Raw genomic sequence first — 27,706 nt, forward strand, 5'->3', positions numbered from 1 at the left:
GCTCCGATGGCATATGGAGGTTCCCTGGCTAGAGGTCCAATCAGAGCTATATCCACTGGCCTACGCCACAGCCACAACAACGCGGGATCAGAGCGCATCTGCAACCTACACCACAGCTCTCGGCAACGCCAGATCCTCAACCCACGGAGCAAGGCCAGGGATAGAACCCTCAACCTTATGGTTCCTAGTCAGATTCGTTAACCACTCTGCCACCACAGGAACACCTGGAAATATCTTTTTTTTTTTTTTTAATCTCGAAATCTATTATCCTTCAGTCTGCAACTAATCAACACACAATCCTAAAGCATAGTTCCAGAGTTTGGCTTTTTCTGGACAAAGCAACAAGCCTAAGCCTTCACACAAGCCGCAAGGGAGGAAGCTGCAGGAAGCCACGCCTTGGACTACTACCAGGCACTGGTCTGGCCAGCCACTGCCTAAGTCACATCCCTGCTGAGCTAGGGTCTTGAGCCGGTTTTTTCGAGCTGAGCTGACCCTGCACCGTTTACCTGGCCTAATCAGAGCGGCTCTGAGGCACCCAGCCGCCCAGTTAGTCCATTTGGAATCAGACCCTGCCTGATCACGGATGCCCGCACACCCGGGTTCAAGCCTAGAAGGCGCAAGGGCGTGAGGGCCGCCATCCGGCCTCCTGCCTGAGAGAAGGTAGCAGCAGCAAAAAAAAAAAAAACGTTGCAAGCACTGGCCTGACCAAGAGCACAGGCCGGGTCTGAGGCACGCACTTCTACTTGCCAGAATAAAGCCAAGAAAACGCCAATCTGCTAGGGCCTGGGTCGCCTAGCAACCAGTAGTCCAGCGCACAGATGCCAGGCATTGGTCGCTCGAGTCACGTGACCAGGATCCACTGTCCACTGGGAGATTATGCTGCAGGCACGTGATGCGGTGCAAGCGTGTTTCCATAAAGCTCTGGGACTGCGGCTGCGCAACGGGCGGTGGTGCTGGGGCCGAAAGAGCGATTTCTCGAGTTTCCGCTGTGGCATCGCACGAGAGCCTTGGCTGTCACGACCTAAGAGAAATACAGCTGGCAATCGAGGCTTTTCTGAGCCGGCTATAGTGAAGCGATAAAACGGTGGTAAATTGCGTTCATGAGGCTTGTTTGGTCGTGCAGGAACATTTGCTGAGAATATGACGGCGAAATCGGCCTTCTGGAACAGGGAAAGTTCTTTTTCTTTTTTTTTTTTTTTTGGTCTTTTTTTTGCCATTTTCTTGGGCCGCTCCCGCGGCATATGGAGGTTCCCAGGCTAGGGGTCCAATCGGAGCTGTAGCCGCCGGCCTGTGCCAGAGCCACAGCAACGTAGGATCCGAGCCGCGACTTCCACCTACACCACAGCTCACGACAATGCCGGATCCTTAACCCACTGATCAAGGCCAGGGCTTGAACTCGCAACCTCATGGTTCCTAGTTGGATTCGTTAACCACTGAAGCACGACGGGAACTCCTGGAACAGGGAAAGTTCTAATCAACCATTTAAACACCAGCAAATGTTAGGACGGCAAGAAGTTTCGTGACAAATAAGGGGTGAAAATTAGGGGTATTGTACACCAGCTATAATGGAAAAAATTAGGATCATTATTTAAAAAATAAATGTAATGAGCGAAACCGAGAAAAAATTAAGAATATTAAGCATATTGAATTGGGCAGTGTATTCAGCGCTGGCTAAAAGATACTGCATCTGGGCCAAGAGGGGGGTTTGTGTGTGTGCGTGTGGGTGGGGGGGGGGGGTGTCGAGGTAGACGGTCTTGCTTAGGTAGTTAAAGAAAAGGTAGAACTTAATCATGAATTTATTTAATTTTTGGCCATGCCTACTGCATGTGGAAGTTCCTCGACCAGGGATCGCCAGGGCAGTGACAATGCTGGATCCTTAAGTCTCTCAGACACCAGGGAACGACACAATTCTGCTAGTGAGTGAGAGGGCAGAGCCTAGTTGTTCACAGATCAGGTCATGAAACATAGGTCCTAGCTAGCAGACCAGGATATGTGGGCACCCCACCAAAAGCCTGCGAGGCCTGGCCAAGAAAAAAAAAAAAAAAAATCTAACAGAAACAGATTTGAGGGGAATTCCTGTCATGGCTCAGTGGTTAACAAGCCTGACTAGTATTCATGAGGGTGCGGGTTCGATCCCTGGTCTCGCTCAGTGGGTTAAGGATCCAGTGTTGCCCTGAGCTGTGATGTAGGTCACAGACGCAGCTCGGATCGCACGTTGCTGTGGCTGTGGTAAAAGCCGGCAGTTACAGCTCTGATTCGATGCCTAGCCTGGGAACCTCCATATGCTGGGGGTGTGGCTCTAAAAAGACGAAAGAAAGAAAGAAACGGATTTGAGGAAATAATCTGGAGGGCCCGGCTCTTATTAAAAACTGCCCAGGATGGCGAGCCTTTCATTCCAAGTTTCCCTCTAGCAAGCAGAGTGGTTTAAGTACTCTGGGATACTGGCACATACCTTGAAAAAGTCCTCTTTCACACCCCATAGCCAGTGCATCAAGTCCTATTGGCTCTACCTTCAAGATGAATTCAGAATCTATCTCCACTCTCCTTTAACTCCACAGTTACCACCCTGGTCAGGATCCCCTCCCCCCACTCCCATCCTCCACCCCCCACCCCATGATCTTTCACCTAGGTTAATGCAATAACCTTTGAACTAGTCCACTCTTGCCTTACTCCACAGTCAGCCAAAGTGCATGCGGAAGTGCCTGGGCCAGGGATTGAATCCAAGCTGCAACTACAGCAAAGCTGGATTATTTAACCCCCTGGGCCGGGGGGATCAAACCTGCACTTTCCCAACAACCCAACCCAAGCCACTGCAGCAGATTCTTTTTTTTTTTTTTTTTTTTTTTTTTTTTTGTCTTTTTAGGGCTGCACACAGCATATGGAGATTCCCAGGCTAGGAGTCAAGTGGGAGCTACAGCTGCTGGCCTCCGCCACAGCCATGGCAACACTGGATCCTTAACCCACTGAGTGAGGCCAGGGGTCCAACCTGTGTCCTCCTGGACACTAGTCAGATTCCTTTCCACTGAGCCATGACAGGAACTCCTGCAGTCAGATTTTTAACCCATGGTGCCAAGGCAGGAACACCCCCAAGTGATATTTCAACATGCATGTCACGTGTCACTTCTCTGCATAGCACACTCCAGTGGCTTCCTATTTCAGTCAGTAAAAACCAAGGTCCATTCAATTACTTATCACATAATCTGGCCCCTTGGGCTCCTATTCACTTCTCCTCATTCATTGATCTCCAAAAGTGCCATTCTTCATATTGTTTCTTGTTTTTATTTATTTATTTTTTCTTTTGTCTTTTTAGGGCTGTGCCCACAGTATATGGAAGTTCCCAGGCTGGGGGTCAAGTGCAGCTGTAGCTGCTGGCCTTCACCACAGCCACAGCAACATGGGATCCAAGCCTTGTCTTTGACTACACCACAGCTCCTGGCAACACCAGATCTTTAACCCACTGAGCGAGGCCAGGAATGGAACTCGCATCCTGATGGATACTAGTCGGGTTCATTACCCACTGAGCCACGACTCGAACTCCTTCATGCTATTTCTTGAACAGGGTGGGTATACTTCTTTATCTTTTTTTTTTTTTTTTTTTTTTGCCATTTCTAGGGCCGCTCCTGCAGCATATGGGCATATGGAGGTTCCTAGGCTAAGGGTCTAATCAGAGCTGTAGCCACCGGCCTATGCCAGAGCCATAGCAATGCGGGATCCGAGCCGCATTTGCGACCTACACCACAGCTCACAGCAACACCAGATCCTTAATCCACTGAGCAAGAGCGAGGATCAAGGCCGCAAACTCATGGTTCCTAGTCAGATTCATTAACCTCTGTGCCACAACAGGAACTCCAGGGAAGGTATACTTCTGAATTCAGATCTTTGCATTTGCTGTTACTTGTGATGAGCAGTCTCCCCAGTTCCCCACATGACTTGTGCCTTCATTCCTCTACTCAGATGTCACCTGATGAGGCAGGCTTTCTCTGACCACTCTGTGTAAAGCAGCAACCGCTGTGGGTTCTAATTCCCCAGGCCCTCTCCAATACTCCCTTTCTGCTGCTTGCTTTTCTTTTTTTCCTTTTTCTTTTCTTTCTTTCTTTCTTTCTTTTTTTTTTTTTTTTTTGCTTTTTAGGGCCACACCCATGGCATATGGAAGTTCCCAGGCTAGGGGTCCAATCAGAGCTGTAGCTGCCAACCTACACCACACTCACCTCAACACCAGATCCTTAAACTACTGAGCAATGCCAAGGATGGAACCTGCATCCTCATGAATCCTAGTCAGGTTCATTACCTCTGAGCCGTAGTGGGAACTACTTGCTTTTCTTTGTAGCCCTTATCACCACCTGACACATTTTATATGCTCTTTGTCTACCACTCTCTACTAGAATGTAATGGGCACAGGTACTTTGTCTTGTTTCCTGCTCTACTGCTAGAACCTAGAACAATGTCTGGCAGGCAGTAGGTGTTAATAAGTGTTGAAGAAATTAGTAAATGGTCTGGGTCCAATATGGCTCTACTGCTGATTATGCTGAGTGGCCAAAATTGCTCTGAGTGGCTCAAAGACTTTGAACATATCCACAGTATTTTACAATGATTCTATCATTGGCAGTGCCCACCCTCAGAATGCTTTGTATCCACTTTGTATCTTAAAAGCTGGCTCTACACTCTTTTTTTTTTTTTTTTTTGCAGGGCCGCACCTGTAGCATATGGAGGTTCCCAGGCCAGGGGTCAAATCGGAGCTATAGCTGCTGGCCTACACCACAGCCACAGCAACGTGGGATCTGAGCCGTGTCTGCAACCTAAACCACAGCTCATGGCAACGCTAGATCAACCCACTGAGCAAGGCCAGGGATCGAACCCGTAACCTCATGGTTCCTAGTCAGATTTGTTTCCACTGCACCATGATGGGAACTCCTGGCTCTATACTCTTAACCATAACATCTGAGATTCCTCCACAATGGTGACTTGGTGTCTTAAGACAAAACAAGTTTTTCTTGTAAAACCAGGAGTTTCTTGAGGAAGAAAAATAGAAAAGAACAATTCAACTGCCAAGGTGGATATTGAACTAGGTATTTCAAGGAGAGATCAACAAAAGCCCAGCTCTGATATCAACAGAATAGGTGAAGTAGGTTTGTGTCCATCTAGAAGGTTCTTGGGGAAATCTACCTTCCCCAGCAAGTTCCCTAAAAGCTGAGAAATCTGCAGGTAATGATTTATCCTTTTAAAATGCAAATACCCTAAGAGCATATTGGGTTTCCGCTGTCACTAGTACCTTCATGTGAATTAGTCCAAATCCTTTCTGGACAGCAGTTTTGAAAAGGCAAGCGAGGAAAGTAGGAGCATGTGAGAAGTGAAAGGAACAGGTGGAGAGAAAGTTCAGGAGCCAAGGAAGGAGCATTAAGGCAGCTTGCCAAGGACAAAGTTCGGCTTATTTTGTAGTTTTGCCCACAGCCGATTCTGGTAATCAAAGTGCATATTGCTATCTGGTTCCAAACTTCTGAGTAGACAAATTTTGCCGCTTGAAATTACAGCCAGAATTACCTGAACGGTTTTGATAGCCCAACAGATACAAGATACATTGGAAATGAAGAGAGAAGAGTTGACCTAGAATATAGTGGGACTGATATCAGATTTTAGGAAAGATAAGCGGGAAAGGAATGAGGCATTGAATTATGCATAAGCACCTGATCCTGGCCTAAGAAACAGGAAACCTAAAGAGAAGAGTTTTTGTGTCAGGGTAAAATGGAGCACTGATGGATATCCGTTGACATGCCGGAAATGATAAAGTGAAATAGGTTTATTTAAGCAACTAGGAGCTAGTGAAGAGGGAAAGTTTTAAAGAGCAATATATACCTGCTTAAAAAAAGCATCCTTGGAGTTCCCGTCATGGTGCAGTGGTTAACAAATCCAACTAGGAACCACGAGGTTTCGGGTTTGGTCCCTGGCCTTGCTCAGTGGGTTAAGGATCCGGTGTTGCTATGGCTCTGGCATAGGCCATGGCTACAGCTCTGACTGGATCCCTAGCCTGGGAACATCCATATGCCATGGGAATGGCCCAAGATATGGCAAAAAGACAAAAAAAAAAAAAAAAAAATCCTTGGAGGTCCTGTTTTGGCTCAGCAAGTCAAGAACTTGACTGGTATCCATGAGGATTTGGGTTCAATCCCTGGCCTTGCTCAGTGGGTTAAGGATCTGGCGTTGCCAAAAGCTGCCCCATAGGTTACAGACGTGGCTTGGAACTGGCGTGGCTGTGGCTGTGGCACAGGCCAGCAGCTGCAGCTCTAGGTCGACCCCTAGCTCAGGAACTTCCATATGCTGCAGATATGGCCCCAAAAAGAAAAAAAGAGCAACCTCGCCAGACACCAAATTTGTGAGCACCTTGATCTTGGACTTCGAACCTGCAAATCTGTGAGAATTAAATGTTTGTTGTTTAAGGGAGGAGGGGAAGCAGGTCACAGATTTCAAACAAGTACTTAAAGTGTTTGGGAGATTCATTCCTACTGTGCGGAGTTTCTAAAATCAGCTAGGGTAACAACTTAAAGTAGTTAGCAGCTTTGCTGGCGGTGAGCAAATGGACAGAAAAGTCAGGGTTTGGGAGGACAGCCAGGTGTCTCCACATTTAATGTGGACACAGAGCATTTGTGTTCCAGTTAAGTCACTCTTCAAGTTCCTTTCTGGAAGTTCCCTTTGTGGCTCAGCGGTTATGAACCCAACTGGTACCCATGAGGATGCAGGTTTGATCCCTGGCCTTGCTCAGTGGGTTAAGGATCTGGTGTTGCCATGAACTGTGGTGTAGGCCAGCAGCTGCAACTCTGATTCGACCCCTAGCCTGGAACTTCTGTATGGTCAGGTGTGGCCCTAAAAAAAAAAGTTCCTTCCAGTATTTGGAGAAACTGCCACGCACTAGCTGAGTGAACCTGGGTAAGTTAATGAAAAGGCTGACACCTATTTCCTTATCCATGAAATGGGAATAAATACTAATAGTTCCTTCTCTGGAGTTTTTTTTTTTTTTTTTTTTTTTTGTCTTTTTAGGGCCGCACCCCCCGCATATGGAGGTTCCCAGGCTAGGGGTCGAATGGGAGCTATAGCCGCCAGCCTACACCACAGCCACAGCAACAAGGGATCCAAGTTGCGTCTGAGACCTACACCACAGGTCATAGCAAGGCCGGATCCTTAACCCACTGAGCAAGGCCTGGGATCAAACCCGCGACCTCATGGTTACTAGTTGGGTTCGTTAACCACTGAGCCACGACGGGAACACCTCTCTGGAGCTTTTAGAAGGATAAAGTGAGGTCTTTACCTGTAGCAGTGTAAAATAATGATTAAGACTTGTGACTCCAGTTAGATTGCCTGGTTTGAATTCTGGAAGAATTCTGAATTCTGCCACTGACTATTTAAGTGTTCTTGGGCAGGTGACTGAGCCCTATCTATGCCTCAGTTTCTTCATCTGTAAAATGGAGATAATACCTCATAAGATTTGTATGAGAATTAAAAGAACACACATGCTTAGAGGAGTGTCTAGCACAAAGTGACCATTGAATAAATGTTAGAATCATCTGCAAGTTTGATGACACACAGCAGTGATCAGTCAATGCATGGGACTCATTCTTGGAAGCTCTGCTTGTCTAGGTCTGGTCCACCCCACCCGATCCTGACTTAGAATTGAAGACCAGAACTGTTTCAAGCCATTTGTGGTCACAAGTACTAGAGGTGAAAAGTCCATTTCAAAGGATCCTGAGAAAGAAGTGGGAGGAGCCACTGTGAGCCAGATCCCAGCAGGCAACTGAGCAGAGTCCAAAAGGGGTGAGGCCGGAAGGAAGGGAGCTGATTGGTGAAAAGCTGTGGGTTTATATTCGTTAAGATTCTTTTGGTTGCAAAATTTGGGAAACAATATGTCAAAACAGTTCAAGGAAAAATGTATCTATGCAAATGCCCATCAGCCACAGGTTGGATGAACTGTGGTATATTCCCCAAACAAAATATACAGCAATGAGAATGTGCAAGCTGTAATTACCGGCAATGATACAGACAAAACCCAATTTATGTCGAGTCAAAGAAGGCAGACACAAGACTACCTGCTATGACTCCACTTACATGAGGTAGCAAAACAAGCAAAACAAATCTGTGCTGTTAAAAGTCAGGAGCGGAGTTCCTGTCGAGGCTTAGCGGAAACGAATCTGACTAGTATCCATGAGGACACAAGTTTGATCCCTGGCCTCGCTGGGTGGGTTAAGGATCCTGAGTTGCCATGAGCTGTGGTGTAGGTTGCAGACGTGTCTTGGATCTGGCAGTGTTGTGGCTGGGGCCTGGGCCTGGGGCTACAGTTCCAATTGGACCCCTAGCCTGGGAACCTCCGTATGTTGTGTGTTCAGCCCTGACAAGAACAACAACCAAAAATGTCAAGAGTGGTTACACTTGGAGGGGAGGTAGAGAGGAAGAGTTAGTGATTGGAAGGGAGGATAAGGAGGCTTCTGAGCTACTGATAATGTTCTGAACAGGGGTGTATAGTTTGTGAAAACTCATGCTATACACCTAAGATATATGCACTTTTCTTTTTGTGCGTTATACTGCAATAAAAGCTCTCTCTCTATGAGTTTGTTTGCTATACCCAAGTTTGTAGTCAGTGTACCAATTATTGTTCTTTTTAAAAAACCACCCCAAACCTGCTCATGTAAAATAATCATTTTACTATGCTCACAGATTCTGTGGATTAGGAATTCAAAAAGAATATAGTGGAGGTGGCTCCATTATGTCTGGGACCTCAGATGGAAGACGCAAAGGCCAGAGATGACTCAACAGCTGGGGTTGAAGTCAAATGGAAGTGACTTTGTTCATGTGCTTGGTGGGTTTTCCTGGTAACTGGCTTTGATCTCAGCTGAGTAGCTGCCTGGACCATCTCTATATGTTCTCTCCATGTTGCCTCACTGCCTGGGGTAGTTTGGGCTTCCTCACAGCATGGCTTCTGGGTTCCAAGACAAGTGTTCCGAGAGAATCAGAGAGAAGCTATATTGCCTTTTAGGACCTAGCCTCAGAAGTCACACAATGATACTTACGCCAGAGTCTAACTGCTACACTTCAAATGGAGGGACATATACCCTACTTCTTAGTGGGAGGAATGTCATAACTGTAGGAGGAACATGTAAGATGGAAGATATTGCTATAGCCATCTTCGGAAAATAAAATCTGTCACATCTGGGCACTTGAGCACCAGTCCAAAAAAAAAAAAGTAACATGAAAATTAGTTCCAGATTCCAACTTCAACTGAATCCCTGAGACCACCTGGCAATTCTACATCATTTCTCTGCTCAACCTGCTTCAACTTACAATGGTTCTTTCAAACCTTCTCTGCTGTAGTAGGTGCTATGTATATCTCCCCTAAAACCAGTTTACCCCCCCTCATCCATACACTTTCAAGAGGCGAGAAAGCTCGGCACTCACTTTTCTGGCCTTTTCTTGCATCTCTGTGACACATTTCTGCCAGATGTAAACCGAAACGTGCTGAGGGACTGCTGGGTAAACTCTTGCCTTAACGAAGGCAATGATGCCTGGAGTGGAGGTAGCCACTCATGATGTGACCCTCAGGGAAAGGCCAACAAATTTGCAGAAATACTGGCCCTTTTATCAATGAGTCACTGAACCAGTGCTGCTGCTTACCTCCAGGCCTCCTATCCTGTAAGAAAAATAAGCCCTCACAAGTCATTAATAGTCAGGCTTTCTGTGGCTGATAACCACCATTCCTCCACCCCACCCCCTTCCTCCACCTTCCCTCCTCTTTTACAGCGATAAGTTATCATTCAATTACTTTCTTGTGCCACCAGACCTACATACACTTATCTGCACCCACCGCCATCCTGATCCCTCCTTCCTTTCTGTTATAATAAAAGAGGGGCACCCTATGCCATGGATGAGGGCCAGCTGGGGGGTAAATAGTGAGATGTTAATCTTGCATCCATTTTATCTTCCTCTTTCTGTCTTGGTTTTCTGACTCATCCTCATGTTTTGGGCTTCTATCTCTCATCAGCTACGTGGCCTTAAACAGGCCATTAAAGTAGCAAACATTTTATTGAGTGGCTTCTAAGCTGTGTCCAACAAAGGCACTACACTAGGTAGCCTAGTGGCCAGGGCTAGGAAATAGTCTAAGTAAAGGAAAACTATTTATGAGGCAAGGGAATGCAGCTTAGGAGGAACTGAAAGTCAAACTGTGGCTGGCAGGGGGGAGAGGGAAGGGGCTCCGGCGGCAGGGCTGAAGAGGAAGGCAGGAGCCCGTCAGCAGGCGTCTACAGACCAGGCAGGGTAATGATTTTGGTTTAAACCCTAAATTATCAGGACAAGATAAGACTAAATCTCTCAGACCTCAATTTTACTTCGGAAAATTTTGAGATCTAGTTACCAGCTTAAGAGTTGACTTTAGGGGCAAACACCTGTATTTTTACGCCTTTTTGTTCGCACATGGACACTTGCCAAAAGGCGCTCAATAAATGCCAGTTGGGTGAATAAAGGAGATTTTGGAGTCCTCCACCGAAGTCACGTATTAAATCAAGCAAATAATACTTTTTTCTTGCCCCGCATTCCCTCCCCTTTTCTCGCCCCGCTTCCCCTCCCACGCCCGCTCCAAACCTCCCCCGCTACCCGCCTCCTCTTTCCAGCCCCGCCCCTCCCGGGCGCCGCGAAGCCGCGAAGGCGGAGCGGGCCAGGCAGGCTTTACGGCATCCGCGTTGCGGCGGGGCGGGGCGTCGAACGGCGGGCGCGCTTGGCGGCAGAGGTGGGAGGCAGGCCGGCAGGGAGGCAGGCAGGCAGATCGAGTCGCAGGCGCCTGGTGGTGGCCGTGCTTGCTGCTGAGGGCGGGAGGGAGTGAGTCACTGAGCGTGTGTGAGGGAGGGAAGGAGCGAGCGTGCGGGTGAGCGAGCAGCCCGCGCCGTCCGCCTGCAGCAGCAGCAGCCAGGCCCTGCCGCCACCGCCGCGCCGCCCTGCGCCGAGGCCGGGCCGAGCCGAGCTGGGTCGGGCCCGGGCCATGCTGCTCACCGTGTACTGTGTGCGGAGGGACCTCTCCGAGGTGACCTTTTCCCTCCAGGTCGACGCCGACTTCGAGCTGCACAACTTCCGCGCGCTGTGTGAGCTCGAGTCTGGCATCCCCGCAGCCGAGAGTCAGGTACGCCGGGCGGCGACCGGGGCCTCCCTCCGGAGCTAGCCCTCCCGCTTTGGGGCCTCACGCCCTCCCTTTGCTAAGGGTGAGGAATTGGGAGGTGGAAGGGAAGCAGAATGGCCATTCCCAGCCCACCCCCGCATCCGGGAGGGAGCTGGAATCGGTAGCTGTACCCACACACCCTGAGCGTGGGGTGGGGTGCTGGGGGAGGGAACGGAGAACCTGACCGCAGACGCACCCACTGCAGCCTTAGGGGCTCGTGGAGTGTTCGGCGACCCGCCCCACCTTTTGGCTCTTTGGCCCCTTTTCTAGTTTCCCGAGTTCAAGGTGTCGTAGATCTAAGAAGCAGCCCTAGGTTTGCAAGAGTTCTTACATCCTGCTTCCCCAACCAGAAATACCAGTTTGGATCACCGTGGTAGATGTTCATCTGCTTTTTTGGAGAGTGCTCCTGTCTAAATAAACTTAATTTACCTTTAAATGTAGGGATTTGCGCTCTTAAGTGAAGGAGGAAAGTCTGCGACTTACACCACCTTGTTTTAAAGCGTTTAGAAATGCTCATTTCCCTACCACGTGCGTTTCCGGTTAAAAATTTTTTTTTCAAGTGATTAGTAATTATTAGTTCAACTGAAACTATTTTTCTGATCTCTTTCCTGGTAGTAGGCGAAAATACCTCTTTCTTTCAGGTCACAATTCGGACTTTGAGTCAATTCAAAGCTCAGTGTTTTATGAGGATATTTGTGTGATTTGGTTGTTTCATTTCCCTTACCCTACTGTAAAAAGTTCATATGTTCTTATGTTTTGAATAAGCAAAGTAATTTATTCTCAGAATGCTCTGTGACTGCCACCAAACAGAATTGGTGACAATAACTCTGTGGCCTTCACATTAAGACATCTAAATCCTGACTTGGTAAGTGAGCCTTGGAGGATGCAAACTAAACATTAAGAAAATTATATAAGTCCTCCAAGGCCCCAGAATGTAAATCTTGATTTCCTACTGCAGTTATGAAATAGTTCTAAAAACTCTTGCCTAACTACACAGCTTGTTCTGCCCTGTGTTATGGTAAACAAATGTGTCAATATTTTGTTCAGAAATAAGTATGATTCCTTTACACTTTGAACTTTAGAACCTTGGCATAAGCTGAATATCAAAGAGTTCATTTCAGGGGACAAGGTGTCACTCATACTTCTGGCAAAAGGTGCAAAGACATTGGTAAAAGGGTTTTTTTTTTTGCAACTTATATTAAAAATGAGTACACAAAAACTCAGGAACCAGTTTCTGTGCCTCAGGTGGAAAAGAACAGTTTAAATAGGGAAAATGAACTCACATTTTTGATGGTGGCTTTTTCAACTGTCCACTTCCCTCTGGCTGTTCTGTTGCCCTGATTATAATCACCAGTTGATAGGGGAAATAAAAAATAAAAGTGTAAATTGGTTTTGTTATTACTTGGACTTAAAGATTGTGATTTCTGTATTCTTGCATTTTTTGAGATGGCTGTAGCCAAAAATTGAAAGAGGGTGTCTGATTGAAAGAGGATTAATTGTATGGTCAAGACAAGCACTATCCTGCCTGCTCTGAAGGTGAAGGATACCATTCTGATTGAACAATTAGGCTAGCTCCAAATTCTTTCTTACTCTTTAGGTCAAGGTTTTGGCATTCACTCCCTTCCCAAGCCAAATTAGCATATGGAAACCTCTGCTCCAACTAGTGTTAAGCCTGTTTTACCTACAGGGTAAACAGCTCCTGTTTTTCAAGTTTGTTCTGTTGGCTCCATTGTAACCTAACACAGTATCTATTTTAAGATGTCTGGTGGTCGGTTTTCTTTCAGTTGCTTGCCCATCAGGCAGGAACAGGATCCACCCTAGACACTTGAGTCATTTCCTTTCACCAAATCATAATAGTAAACATCATTATAGTTTTTATGCACAAATATATCGTTTTCACTTGAGGGCTTCCTCCTCCCCCCACCTTTACCTCCCAGGGTTCTCCCATATTATTCATCTTCCTTTCCTCCCTCTCAAAGTTCTCCTGGTTGCTTGACCTCTTTCTTCTTAATGACCTTCTCTGTTCTCATTCCTTCACCTCCATTTCTAAAGGGAATATATATTTTCTTAATTTTATGTTCCCGTCCTTTCCTGTAATTGTACTGTTCAGACCACAGGTATCCCTCTGAGCAAATGTTTTGGAACCTGCATCATTGTGATGTGTATAATATGTGAACTAATGCCTGTGTAAGTACATGTGCATATGTATTACATATACAAAATAGCCAAACATCCATTACATTTTATACATGAAGTAACTCCTTAGATATATAGTAAAAAGGCACAGGATAGAAGTTAAGGAAGGATGAATGACATTGGAAGTGAAAATTCTAGTATTTTCTGTTTTCTTCCACATTCTTGCATGTCTGTCCCACATGAAAGATCACTGGTTTATAATTCAGTCTTTCAACATCAGCATCAGTTGTGCATAAGGATACACTTGGAAAGGGTGTTAATTTTTAACAGCTCTGGTCTGATTATAGTAGTTATAATGCAATGATAACAAATTTAGAAACAGTTTCTACTTGCACATGTGATTAAAGCTGGGCATGTTCTATCTCTTAACACAAGTGTAGGCTTGGAAGCCAGGCATGGCCCTGTTTGATGCTTTGATGCAGACTTGGCTGAGGAATTTGAAACAATTATAAGAACTTAGCCTCACTTGAAATTAATGTCTTTGCATTTTTGAAACATTGTTAAAATTTACCCCTGTAGTGGCATGTGGTTTAAAAAAAAAGGATGCAGAATGTGTAAGCACTCTCAAATGGAAAGCATGTTTAAATGCCAAATAATAGCAATGGCTGTATCATCCTGGAAATGCAGCTCTGCACACAGCAGGATCTGTGGTTTGTAAAACAGTATTTTAAACCAGTAGAAATGGAAATTTTCTATTGTAGCTGGTTTTGTCATGTTGTATCTCCCCCTCCCCGCATTTTCATGTGTTTATTTTCTGATAAAGACTGCATATTCATTGTGCAATTTAAGTTACGGAATAAAGCTGAATGGTTTTCCATCTTAATATGAGTATCTGGTAATTTTCATGCGTTTATTTTCTGATAAAGACTTGCATATTCATTATAGAAAACATAGAAAAAGATAAAGAAGAACACTATTATTATAACTGTAGTTTTCTTTCTAGTTATTTTTTCTAAGCTTTTTTTCTTATATAGTTAAAGTATGTCTTTAAAATGTATGGCCTGAACTGTATGAACAGTTTCATATCTTAATTCAGTCAGCACTGCATTGTCAGCATTTTTCCATAACACTTCAAATTCTCCCAGTTTCTCATTTTAATGGCCACACAATATGCCATATAGATTACTACAGTTTACTTAATAGTTTCCCTATTGCTAGACATTTGAATTGGGGAAAATTGGAAGCAGTTATGAGTAACATTTCCATGGCTATCTATATACTTAAGACTTGGTCCACATTTCTGATTATTTTCTCAGGATAAATTCTTAGATATGGAATTGCCAGGTCTTTTGAAAGGCTTTTAGTAACTCCTGCCAAATTATCTTCCAAAAGGGTTGTAAAAGTCAAGCTATTCCATGGGATAGTTTGTATAGATCACTTGCATATCATGGGCTTTCAAATAATGGCAGATACTATTATGAAGCCATTCACCTGTAATTTCAAGGGTTTTGTGGCTGGTTTATGATCGTTCATCCTAGAAATGTTGAGATTTCTGTTGACCAATTGAACACTCTCATTCAGAAACCAGAAATCATTTGATGGCATGCTTAAAGATCCTGGAGGTGTATTAATTAATCTGTTAAATGTCGGTTAAGATTAACATTCAGTCTCTAGGGTGCCTCCTCTGGAGTAAGTACTAGCAGTTGTGCCAGTTTTGCAGGTTAAGACTTGTAGCTATATAAATTTTCCTGTTGTATGCTCTTAATAAGTGGCAGAACTTGAATTTTGAGCCTTCTAATCTTTGAGCTGAATATCATGAAAGGTAGAGGCCTTCCAGTGGTGTTACCAAACTCATTTTGTTGTTGCTTTTGGCTGAACCTGGGAAATTCCTGGGCCAGGAATCAAACCTACACCACAACAGTGACCCAAGCCACTGCAGTGATAGTGCCAGATCTTTACTTAACCTGCTGCCCTGCAGGGGAATTTTTTGTTTTTTTTGTTTTGACTGGTAGACATTTGAAACCATTAGTCTACCAGATACTCATATTAAGTTGGAAAACCATTCACATTTCTTCTGTAACTTAAATTGCAGAATAATTGTCTTTTTTAGATTCTTTCGCCTGTTTTAACAACACTCCAAAACCCTCAGTTTTTTGTGGCAGTTATGATTTCGGCTAAGCTATTGTTTATCTCATACGTGTCCTTGGATTAGAATGGTATATACTTGCTGCTTTGTCAGTATGAAGAATGTTTATTCCTGGAGTTCCTGTTGTGGCGCAGTGGTTAACACATCCAACTAGGAACCATGAGGTTGCGGGTTCAATCCCTGGCCTTGCTCAGTGGGTTAAGGATCTGGTGTTGCCGTGAGGTGTGGGTTGCAGATGTGGCTTGGATCGCACGTTGCTGTGGCTCTGGTGTAGGCTGGCAGGAGCAGCTCAAGAAAACACAAAAAGACAAAAAAAAAAAGAATGTTTATTCCTTACCCGCATTCTCCAGTCTAGTATTTCTAGGAAATTAAGCAGATAGCAGCCTTCCATATTTGATGGTAGTGGCTACCCGGATCTTGTATTTTTATTGTTTAATCAGGCTGTCTTTCTTTAAAAAAAAAAGTCTGCTGAGGAAAAACTGTTTAGCTGAACGGCGATGGAGCGATGTATGGCATCTGTAAAATGTTGAGTCCCAAGAGCGAGGAGTTTTGTGCTCCTTTCTTCATGTTTGGGGCAAGGGATACATCGAGCAGTGGACGGTGTTTTGATCCCCCTGATGAGCAGAGGCCCTTAGTGGTGATGGGTGGCTTCATAGCTCTTGTAAAGGTCACCCAGCTAATTTACCAGGCTACTTTGGTCTTATGGTTGGGGAAGTTGCATGTGAGACTAGGAAGAGCGTGGTTGTTTTTTTTTTTTTTTTTTTTTTTTTTTGTCTTTTTGCCATTTCTTGGGCCGCTCCGCGGCATATGGAGGTTCCCAGGCTAGGGGTCCAATGGAGCTGTAGCCACCGGCCTACGCCAGAGCCACAGCAACGCGGGATCCGAGCCGCGTCTGCAACCCACACCACAGCTCACGGCAACGCTGGATTGTTAACCCACTGAGCGAGGCCAGGGACTGAACCTGCAACCTCATGGTTCCTAGTCGGATTCGTTAACCACTGCACCACGACGGGAACTCCAGAGCGACGGGAACTCCAGAGGGTGGTTTTTTAAAGTCAGGCTGATGTTCCAATCCCAGTTCGCTTGATAGCTGGAGCCTCAGGTCGTTTAACTCTGCTTCCCTGTACATAAAATGGGACAATTGATGTCTGCTTTATAAGATGATTATGAAACTTAAACGAGGGAATATGAGGATTAAGTAGGAGACTGAGAACCCAGTAAGACACTGGCTCTCAGCAGGAGCTCACTCGTGGTCGCCATCTGCTATTTTGATGTGGCTTTCCACGTAGCATTTCCAGCCTGAAGAGAGTAAAGTGACCTTGAGAATGGGAGCACTGCAGTTCCTGTGAGTTTGATTCCTTATTGTAGATAAATAAATGCTCTCTTAGGAGTGCAGTTAGAATCTGTTGACTGATTGTGTACCTCTAAATATACTGATAGTTGAGCTTCCGACCCCGGAAAATGAAGGAGTAGGCCTCAGACCACTGATACATACATGTGTGGCATTTCTCTTGGTGCCCATCTCAACCTGTGACATTTGTCACTTCAGACCTGAGTTTTTTCAAGCAATCCCACAAGTTATAATATATGACTCTTAGATTGTATTGGAAACCATCTATGCTGATTCTGGTAAACTTTTACTGTGAGATATATGCTTAAATAAGGGTGTGTGAATGGCTTAGTGGAATAACAGTTGCAATCGGTTGTAACATGTTTTAACTTTGCAGGTGAGGGTAAGAACTAACAATACTCTTTCTGATCCTGTATAGAATTTATAACTATAATTTGACCTACAGATTCTGCAAGTCAGTTTTTTGCTCATCCCTAGAAGTATTTGATTTTGGAAGGAACTAAAAATTCAGTTTCCTGTTCTATTTCTCATGTCAGTGCAAATTCTGAGAGCAGATTCTGAGATGACAGATCTTTTTTTCTTTCCAGTTTAAATCCTGTATTTTTCAGGTTCTATGTCAGGCAATCTTACTATGAGAGCTTTGAGGACACATGAGGAAACAGTATAAAATGGTAGTGTAGCAGAAAGACCTGGAAGGGACAGCTGTAATGCTTATCTAGCCCCAACTGCTTGCTTGACACATGGGAAATGTGAAGCCTGGACCAGCTGAGTGACGGGGGCCCTGTCAGAGCCAGGACAGAACTCAAGTTCCTCAGTTTGCCAGTGGCCTCGTGGCAAGTGAATCGTTAGGAAGAAAACCTTTCAAAGCCTGGGTTTATTCTGAATGCCCCTCTACGGAGTAGGTCATGATGCAGGGTAGGTCTTCTGTTCCTTCATGGTAAAATCATAGTTTGCCCTTTGTGTGTCCCTTTTCTTTCCACAGCACGTTGTTTCATCTATTTTTATGCTCTCAGGCTTTCTTCAGTGTTTGATTGCCCATCATAAAAACATTTTTATTAGTAGTACATCCCTGATCCTTTTTTCCATCTGTGCTTAATTGTTCTTTTTTTAATATCTTCTGCTTTTATCTTCCACTCATTAACTTAAGAGTGATGAAAGTTTGGGGATGGTTGAAGAGAAGGAAGAACTCAGGAAAGATGGTGTTTGGGAACCTTTAGACATGCCAGCTTGCAAGATCCTTTAAAAGAGGACAGACACATCAGGATGGCATATGTGGCAGGGCAATTAGAGTTAACACTGTATCATATATTTGAAAGTTGCTAAGAGTAGATCTTTAAACTTCTCATCACAAGAAAAAAATGTATAACCATCTGAGGTGATGGCTGTTACTGACACATTGTGGTGGTCATTTCACAATGTATACATATATCACATCATCAGGTTGTACAGCTAAAACTAATGCAGCGTTATTTGTCAATTATCGCTCACTAAAACTTAGGGGTAGGGAGTGACCGTATTATTGAATAGTATTGTAGTTCGCATACCCAGAGTAAATCATTCCCTCCCTGCTCAGTATTAAATCTAAAATTACTCACTTCCGGAGTTCCCATCGTGGTGCAGTGGTTAACGAATCCGACTAGGAACCATGAGGTTGCGGGTTCGGTCCCTGCCCTTGCTCAGTGGGTTAATGATCCGGCGTTGCCGTGAGCTGTGGTGTAGGTCGCAGACGCGGCTCGGATCCCGCGTTGCTGTGGCTCTGGCGTAGGCTGGTGGCTGCAGCTCCGATTTGACCCCTAGCCTGGGAACCTCCATATGCCACGGGAGCGGCCCAAGAAATAGCAAAAAGACAATAAATAAATAAATAAATAAAATTACTCACTTCCCACAGATTCATTTGTCTTTTAATTCAGCAAACACTTGGGCGTTATTTATCAGCCCTGTTCTAGGCATTTGGGATATGGTAGGAAAAAAACAAGTCCTTGTCTTTGAAGTAGGTTACATTGTAGTGGGGCAGAGAGATCCATAAGGAAATATTAAATGTGGGAGGTGAGGATGCGTTTTAAATAAGGCCATTAGGGAAGGGCTCTGAGGAGGTAATGTTTGATCAGAGACTTTAAAAAAAAGAAGAAAAAAAAAAAATGACCCAGGAAAGAAATTCCTCAGGTAGAGAGAACAAGTGAAAACAGCCTGGAGGAGTACGTTGCTAGTATTGAGGAGCGGCAGTCAGGGTATGAGATGAGGCCGTGGGAGAGTCAGGGGTTGAGTTGTTTGGGCCTAGTAGTTGATGGGAAGGACTTTGGCTTTTATTTGAGGTGTGATGGGAAATTATTGGAGGGTTTAGAACAGGGAACGATGCTCTAGTGAAGAGGAAAACTGAAGTCTATTTTGTGCTGTGTTACTTGTCAGTGCTTTAATGTGTTACATCTTTCTTGGTTGTAGATTGTCTACGCTGAAAGACCTCTCACAGACAACCACAGATCCCTGGCTTCCTATGGCTTAAAAGATGGTGACGTTGTGATTTTACGACAGAAGGAAAATGCCGACCCTCGACCCTCGGTGCAGTTCCCAAGTAAGGCAGCTCGTAATGGTTCAGCAGTCCTGGCAAGTGTTAATAAATAGCATGGTTCAGGGTTTCAGATTCACCTTGGACTTGGACTACCAGGGTACAGTTTCTGACTTTGCCACTTGTTTGCTGTATAACTTTGGATAAGTTAAGTTTTCTAAGTCCATATCCTCACCTGCAAAATGGGTGCTGTAACTAACCCTAACTTCTAGAGTTGATGGGACAATAAGGCATTGTAAAACTTGCAGGCCCTCAATAAACGTTAGCATCTCTTGTCATCAGTGATCGTCTTATTCCCGGAAGGGCTTGAGAGGCTACTTATGCCTGACTTTTGCTACTTTGTGTCTGGCATTGACTGAGAGGCCTTTGTCCAGCACTTGCACCCAGAGTTCAAGTCACCTCATAACTCTGTTGTAGGGGAGAAGATACCTCTTGACAGTTTCTTATCATTAACAGATGTAAACGATGTCTTCAAAGTTACAGAGCTAATAAGTGAAGGCACAGGAATGAAACCTTGGTGCTTTTTCCATTACGCTGAGTCTTATGAACATTAAGCAAATTCTAGTTGTTTTTCACAAGCTTTGTTAATCATGTTAAGGGGTGGGGGGTGATTATTTATCTTAGATGCTCCATTGGAGTAGGCATTTGTAATCTGGAGTCTGTGTATTGGGAGTTACGAGGTTTCTGTGTCCCTGAAATAGTGTGCAAAATTGTGTGTGAGGGAGTGTGCATTTGATGGAGAGAGGGGGTCCATAGCTTTCTTCAGATACTCAGAGGAGTTTATGACCTATAAAAGTTTATAAGATTCTGATGTAGAAATACTTGAAGAAACGTGTTCCTTTTTTTCCCCATTCCCTGCAATGTTCCAATAGACTTTTTTAAACAGTGTTTAGTCCATAGGTCGCTTGGTTTTAAAGTTTATGGTAACGGCTGTTAGGTATCTGAGTTATGACAGGCTCTAGTTCAGAACACAGTGCTTCCATTCAGCCTGAAATGAGCTCTAAGAGACTATCGAGCACTGTTCCTTTCAGATCTGGATTACATTATTCTCTTGGGGCTTCTGTTAAACTTTAGAAAGAGAAGTGGCTCAAATATGCCAATCAATAAAAACCATACTTTGGTTAATTTGGTGAAATTTTTAGTTTTGGAGATTCACTGTTTTTTGGGGGGAGGGGTTGGGGTTTTTTTTCTTTTCTTTTGTAGGGATAAGGGAGCCAGTAGATGGAGGGGCGGTGAGGCAAGGGGTCTGGCCTATAAGGTAAACAAGTTTCTCAAACTTGTTCTAAAGTGAATGTGCTCTCAAGATAAGTGTAGCAGAGTTGGAGATAAAAATTTCTCCACCCAAGAAAGGCCCACCCACATGTTCCACTAGTTGAGGAGAGATTAACTACTTCACAGAGATCATATTCACCTTACCATTGGTTCAGAGTTCGTGTGTGTGTGTGTGTGTGTGTGTGTGTAGGAGTTCCCGTTGTGGCTCAGTGGTTAATGAATCCAACTAGAAACGATGAGGTTGCGGGTTCGATCCCTGGCCTTGCTCAGTGGGTTAAGGATCCAGTGTCACCGTGAGCTGTGGTGCAGGTCGCAGACATGACTTGGATCCTGCGTGGTTGTGGCTGTGGTGTTGCCCCGTGGCTACACCTCTGATTAGACCCCTAGCCTGAGAACCTCCGTCTGCTGCAGGTGTGGCCCTCAATAGACAAAAAGACAATACATACACACACACACAGAGTACACACACACACACACACACACACACACACACGTGCATACACATACTGCCAGCTCAGGTCTGTTTGAAGAAAGTGCCTATTGAACCCATGCTAAGAGGCAGAAGCCTTATGCCTTGAATTTAAGCAGTCCCCTTTTCTATTTGAGGTCCAGAAGGCATTAGGACAGCCCCAGACTTAGGGCAGGTATGGCCATCCAGATATATTTTGGGTTGAAGAAATGTGAATTTACTCAGCCCTAGCCTGTCATTCTGACTATACTTAGGGGTTTCTAGGGATTTTCTTGCCTTTAAAAAAAAGAAGAAGAAGAAGAAAAAAATTGGAGTTCCCATTGTGGCTTGGTAGTAACGAACCCAACCAGTATCCATGAGAACTTGGGTTCAATCCCTGGCCTCATTCAGTGGGTTAAAGAATCTGGCGTTGCTGTGAGCTATGGTATAGATCACAGACCTGTCTCAGATCTTGGCATTGCTGTGGCTGTGCCTTAGGCCGGCAGCTACAACTCTGATTCGACCCCTAGCCTGGGAACTTCCATATGCCGCAAGTGCGGCCATAAAAAGACAAAAATAATATATATATATATATTTTTTTAAATAGAGCTGAGTTCCTGCTGTGGCACAGTGGGTTAATGATCTGGTTTCCCTTTGTGAAGGCACCAGTTCGATCCCCAGCCTGGCACAGTGTGTTAAGGATCCAGCATTGTTGTAGCTGTGGCATAGGTCACAGCTCCAGCTCAGATTCCATCCCTGGGTGGGGAGCCTCCATATACCTCAGGGGCAGCTGAAAGAAAAAATAAAAATACAACTCTTTTTTTCAGTAACAGCTTTATTGAGATATCATTTGCATACCATACAGTTTACTCATTTAAAGGTACAATTCAGTGCTTTTTAGTATATTCAGAGTTGTGCAACCACCTCTGTGATCAATTTTAGCGTGTTTTCATCATCTTTAAAAGAAACTCTGTACCCACTGGCAGTCATTTCCCATCTGCCCCCACGCCTCCTAGCCCTAGGCAACCATCAGTCTACCTTCTGCTTCTGTATTTTCCTTTTCTGAACATTTCATATAAATGGAATCATACAATGTGTGGGTCCCTTGGGTAAAGCTCCCTTTTATTTTCCTTTCGTTTTAATAAGGTCGGCTCACCCTAGAGTACGGAACCTGGGAGTGTGGCCTTTGATCCTGTCAGATCTTTTGGTTTATTCAGCACTGAGACCTTATGCAGGTTCCTTTTCTCTCCTGTGAAATGATTTCACCCGCTAGCTCCCTAGGGTAGGAGAAGAGTTAGCAGCGATGCACAGATGAAAGTGTAAATTCAGAGAACTAATGTGTAGCACAGACTCGTGGAAGTTAACATCTAGCATTTATGCTGTTCACTTGATATGTATAGTATTTCTTCACCCTAGGTTTCAGGGCTCTTTGAAGCGTATGTCAAAGCAGACTAGAATTTTTCTTTAAGAACCACATCCAGATTTATGTGGTTATACTTGAGACTGGCTTTGTGTGTTTTTTTTTTTAAGAAAAATAAGTAAAAACTTGTTATCCTGGGCTATTTTATAGGCCCCACACTTGAGATTATTACCATTGTCTTTCTTACTCCTACTTCCCAACCCCCTGTTTTTCTATTCTTTGTTACCTATTCACTCTCAGACCACAGTCTTTATGTTTAAAGTCATCATGAGAAAAAGCCCGAGAGAGGGCATTCAGAATGTCTGCGACTGTTCAATACCATGTATATGCAAATCTCCTGTTTCCTTCACATTCTTGTTCTTATGGAGTCATTTGAAATAAACTGAATTCGTTTTCCCCAACAGACTTACCCCGAATAGACTTTCGTAGTATAGCTGTGCCTGGCACGTCAAACTCCCGGCAGCGCCAGGCGCAAGGAGTACAGCAGTCCCACTCATCTCCTGGAGAAATAGCTTCATCTCCTCAGGGCTTGGACAATCCAGCCTTGCTCCGAGACATGTTGCTGGCCAACCCGCATGAGCTGTCCCTGCTGAAGGAGCGCAATCCACCCCTGGCAGATGCTCTGCTCAGTGGAGATCTTGGTAAGCTTATCAAGTTGGAAGGCTCTCAGACCGACTTGAGGTCAGCACACGTGGAAACTCCAGCAGCTGTTGTGTTCAGCCCACTGTGTCACATGCCCTGTTGAATCAGGTGGTCTACGAGAGGTGCTGATGTCAAAGGCTGAGTTAATTGGCAATAGTGGCAGAATTTTAAGGCTACATAGAGTTCTGAAACCCAGCTCAACCAGCCCCATGTGTTTACTTTTTTCTTTTTCTCCAAGTATTTTAGCAGAGAATAACTTAGGTACTGTTTTGTTTTGTTTTTTCCCTTTTTGGCTGCCCTGAGGCCCAGGCCAGGAATCAGATCTGAGCTGCTGTTGTGATACACGCTGCAGCTTTGGCAATGTCAGATCCTTTAACCCACTGTGCCGGGCTGGGGATTGAGCCTGCGTCCTAACGCTGCAGAGATGCTGTTGATCCCATTGTACCACAGTGGGAACTCCTGATATATATGATATATATATATTTTTTAATAGATATATCGTTGATTGACAATATTGTGTTAGTTGCAGGTGTATAGCATAGTGATTCAGGTTTTGTGTTTCTTTTTTTGCAGGTATTGCAAGATATCTTGATATTTTAACCCGTTAGGCCCTCAAAGAGTACCACTTAACCAGCTGTTGCCAGTAAAAATGATTTTAATTCCAGGAAAAGAGGTCTAGTGCCATTAGTATTCTCATTGACCCCCTGTTTGTTTGTTTGTTTGTTTTTTTTATCGACTCCAAATTTAATGATAGTCGGCTATCACCAGCAGTTTATTTGGAGCTATATTTGAGCCATTCTTGTATTTAACAGAACATTCTTTTTAGTCATCTTTATTATTATTATTATTATTTTTTTTTTGTCTTTTTGCTATTTCTTGGGCCGCTCCCACGGCATATGGAGGTTCCCAGGCTAGGGGTCGAATTGGAGCTGTAGCCACCAGCCTACGCCAGAGCCACAGCATTAATCATCTTTATGAATAAAGTTTTGTCTAAATTTCTCCAGTTTTCCTCCTGGGCTTATAAGCTTGAAAACACACACTTAATAACTCACTCCTTTTTAAAAATTGAGGTAATATTTACCGGCAGAAACATATCTAGATTTTAAGTATATAGTTCATTGAGTGTGACAAACTCATGTAACCACCACCCCCATCAAAATATAGAGCACTTATGGAGTTTCCTGGTGGCCTAGTGATCAAGAATCTGGTGGTGTTGCTGCTGTGGTACAGGTTTGATCCTTGACTTGGGAACTTCTGCATTGCTGCCAGCGTGGCCAAAAAATATATAACATTTCTCTCACTCCAGAAAGCTCTCCTTTGTTCTCTTCTAGACAGTTTCCTCCACTTACAGGTCGCCACTATTCTGATGCTTACGGTAGATGACCTTTGCCCAGTTTCGATCTTCATACAAATGGAATTGTGTCATATGCCTATCCTTGTGCCAAGCTTCTTTCACTTAGTGTGATGTTTTAGATTCCTCCATGTTGTGGGTATTAGTAATTCAAATGATCATTATCTTGGTTTCTTTCACTTCTTTTGCAACGTAGCTAATTGCCAAAGACCATGATGATAGCACTTTTATTTATTTATTTATTTGTTTATTTATTTTGCGCTCCAAGGCCACTCCTGAGGCACATGGAGGTTCCCGGGCTAGGGGTCGAATCGGTGCTGCGGCTGCCGGCCTACACCACAGCCACAGCAACGCAGGATCCCAGCCGTGTCTGCGACCTACACCACAGCTCACAGCAATGCCAAATCCTTAACCCACTGAGCAAGGCCAGGGGTCGAACTTCGTCCTCTGGATACTATTCGGGTTCGCTAACCACTGAGCCACAATGGGAACTCCAGTGATAGCACTTTTACGTTTACGTATTTGATTGTACCCACATTAAAGAACCTGCAAATAAAGTGGTTCCTGTAACATAAATCTTAAAGCAAGCACTGTTTTCTCCTTGCTGATTTTCCTGCTTAGTATCCATCAGATAGTGCAGACAGGCGAACAGTAGCTTGCCTATGATTTTTGTGTTGTAAAGCGGAGGGTGTTGTAATAGGAAAACTGGACAGGGAGGTGGGAGTAGTAGTGCTCTGTTATTTCCCTCTAATAGGATAATGAGGGTGGAGTCATTTGCCTGCCACACTCAGGGTCATTCCCCACTGATTTGAATTGAAAAGTCATTATCTTGGAAAATATGTTTGCAAATACTTCATTTCTTTTTACTTTTTTTTTTTTTTTTTTTTTTTAAATAAGGCCTTATTAAAATCTAAGGCCTTCTCCCCACCCCCATGGCATGTGGAAGTTGCCGGGCCAGGGATCACACCCAAGCCACAGCAGTGACAACACTGAATCTTTAACCGTTAGGCAACAGGGAATCCTGCAGTTATTTCTTTACACTAAATTTAGGTGAAGAAGTAGTCTTGCCTCAGAGAACGAAGGTAAACATAATTGCTCATTTTAAATGATTTAGGGAGTTCCTTTGTGATGTAGCAGATTAAGGATCCAGGCATTGTCATTGCAGCATGTCAGGTCACTGCTGTGGCACAGGGTGGATTCCTAGCCCAGGAATTTCCACATGCCTCAGGTGTGGACCAAAAAAAAAAAAGAGTTTTAGACATCCTTTCCGCATCTTTTACAGTTGTATTTTGAGATATTTTTCAATGTAGAAAAGTACTAATAAAGAATGAAAATATAGTGGTTCTTAAGATTTTTTTCCCCCCCTTGTTGTAGAGAAATTTTCTAGGGTCCTGGTGGAGCAGCAGCAGGACCGAGCCCGGAGGGAACAGGAAAGGATTCGTCTCTTTTCTGCAGACCCTTTTGATCTTGAAGCTCAGGCAAAGATAGAAGAAGATATAAGGTAATGACCCCTTTGCCCAAAGAGCAAGATTTAGAGAATCCAGATTTCCCAAACTCCAGGCGATCTTCTATTAGTTGGGTGTCTGCTTTGAAGTAGATTCCTTATTTTGTATCTGAGATAGTAGCTCCAGTCTTCTTGTTTATTCTTTCCTCTTCCATTTTCCTCGCAGCTTGATTCATCATTACAAAGGTATAATAAAGACTCCCTGGCTAGCCCACAGCACATTATTAAGGCAGCTCCAGGTAGATGACCCCAGGACTGAGCAGCAGCTGCCAACTTGGTAAAACTGTAGGCTGCTACTCAGGTCGATTGGAATCTCTCCTTAGACATAATGCGGGAGCCCTGATTAAATCTAGGGCTTGGACATGATTGGATTACTGAGAACTGCACAAATAAGAACCTTCGAGTCCTTAGTCTGTTTCCTTCCTCAGTTCTTGTACTGGCCTCAGCAGATAAACTCACTGTAGGACTTGTTTCCCGCTCCGGATTCTCTAATGCTATGCTTCTCACCTAGGGCAGCATGCAAGTCATATGAGAAACTTTATTTTATTTTTTTGTCTTTTTGCCATTTCTAGGGCTGTTCCTGCAGCATATGGAGGTTCCCAGGCTAGGGGTCGCCGAATCGGAGCTGTAGCCACTGGCCTACGCCAGAGCCACAGCAACTCTGGATCCGAGTCGCGTCTGTAACTTACACCACAGCTCACTGCAATGCCGGATCCTTAATCCACTGAGCAAGGCCAGAGATTGAACCCGCAACCTCATGGTTCCTAGTCGGATTCGTTAACCACTGCGCCACGACGGGAACTCCCATATGAGAAACTTTAAAAAGTGCAGAAGCTTGGGCTTTACTCCTAATCTGATGAATCAGAATCTTAAGCGGAGTTCCCGTCGTGGCGCAGTGGTTAACGAATCCGACTAGGAACCATGAGGTTGCGGGTTCGGTCCCTGGCCTTGCTCAGTGGGTTAAGGATCCGGCATTGCCGTGAGCTGTGGTGTAGGTTGCAGACGCGGCTCGGATCCCGCGTTGCTGTGGCTCTGGCATAGGCCAGTGGCTACAGCTCCGATTCGACCCCTAGCCTGGGAACCTCCATATGCCGCAGGAGCGGCCCAAGAAATAGCAAAAAAAAAAAAAGAATCTTAAGGGGTAGGGCCTAAGCAGATACATGTATGCTAATGCAACCTTGGTCCTATTACTGGTCACGAGCAAGATGCTATTCAGTCTCTTGAAGAAAAGAGCAGCTGCATTTAGTTTTGTTGCTAATTGTGAAAACCTTAGTGTAACTAAGAAAAACATAACTGTAATGATACTACTTTTAAGGGCCTGATGGCCATCTTTGTTTGCTTAAATGAAGCCTTCCTTGGTCATTGTATTACACTGTCAACTTGAAAGTCAAATAAGGTTTTATTTCTCTGACTGCCTTTGAAATCAAAGAAATGTAAATATGCCAGAATCAGTCGACAGCCCTAAGCCTTTCACTTCTGTCCTTGTTGAATAAAATGTTCCCATTAATTGCATCAGATACTAATAACTATCTTTGAGAAATGTCTCCATAGTCAAGTCTGTGCAGAGAAATAAGAGGATATTTGTGTTTTCTGACCTTGACCCCATTGCAGCTCTAAGGGAACCTGACATAACTCAAGAATAGTTGCATTGGAGCCAGGAAACGAGGGGGCGGGAGGGAGAGAAGAGAGAC

At 44.5% G+C, this 27,706-nt stretch overlaps 1 protein-coding gene across 8 annotated transcripts in view; it reads left to right on the plus strand.

Annotated features, from left to right (window-relative positions):
* The first annotated feature begins 10,755 nt into the window (after positions 1-10,755).
* The window catches only part of DDI2 (DDI proteasomal shuttling factor 2), a 40,344-nt gene continuing 23,393 nt past the window's right edge, over positions 10,756-27,706 (plus strand). For 5 of the 8 annotated variants that reach the window (XR_014807108.1, XR_014807105.1, XR_014807106.1 and 2 more), the window contains exons 1-4: positions 10,756-11,146; positions 19,255-19,384; positions 22,923-23,159; positions 25,886-26,012. Coding sequence is in view for 3 of the 8 variants with exons in the window: in XM_084962900.1 (XP_084819026.1) it covers positions 11,009-11,146; positions 19,255-19,384; positions 22,923-23,159; positions 25,886-26,012 (632 nt within the window). In the remaining 5 variants the exon portion in view is untranslated. Of the gene's footprint in view, positions 11,147-17,402; positions 17,731-19,254; positions 19,385-22,922; positions 23,160-25,885; positions 26,013-27,706 lie in introns of those variants that run through there. The other 3 variants (XM_084962902.1, XM_084962901.1, XM_084962903.1) reach the window with 3 other exon arrangements.

Source organism: Sus scrofa, chromosome 6 (genome assembly GCF_054392235.1).
Source record: "Sus scrofa isolate SSC_HxYL_T2T_F1_AM1 chromosome 6, Sscrofa_HxYL_maternal_Yorkshire_Landrace_v2.0, whole genome shotgun sequence".
Taxonomy (NCBI): domain Eukaryota; kingdom Metazoa; phylum Chordata; class Mammalia; order Artiodactyla; family Suidae; genus Sus; species Sus scrofa.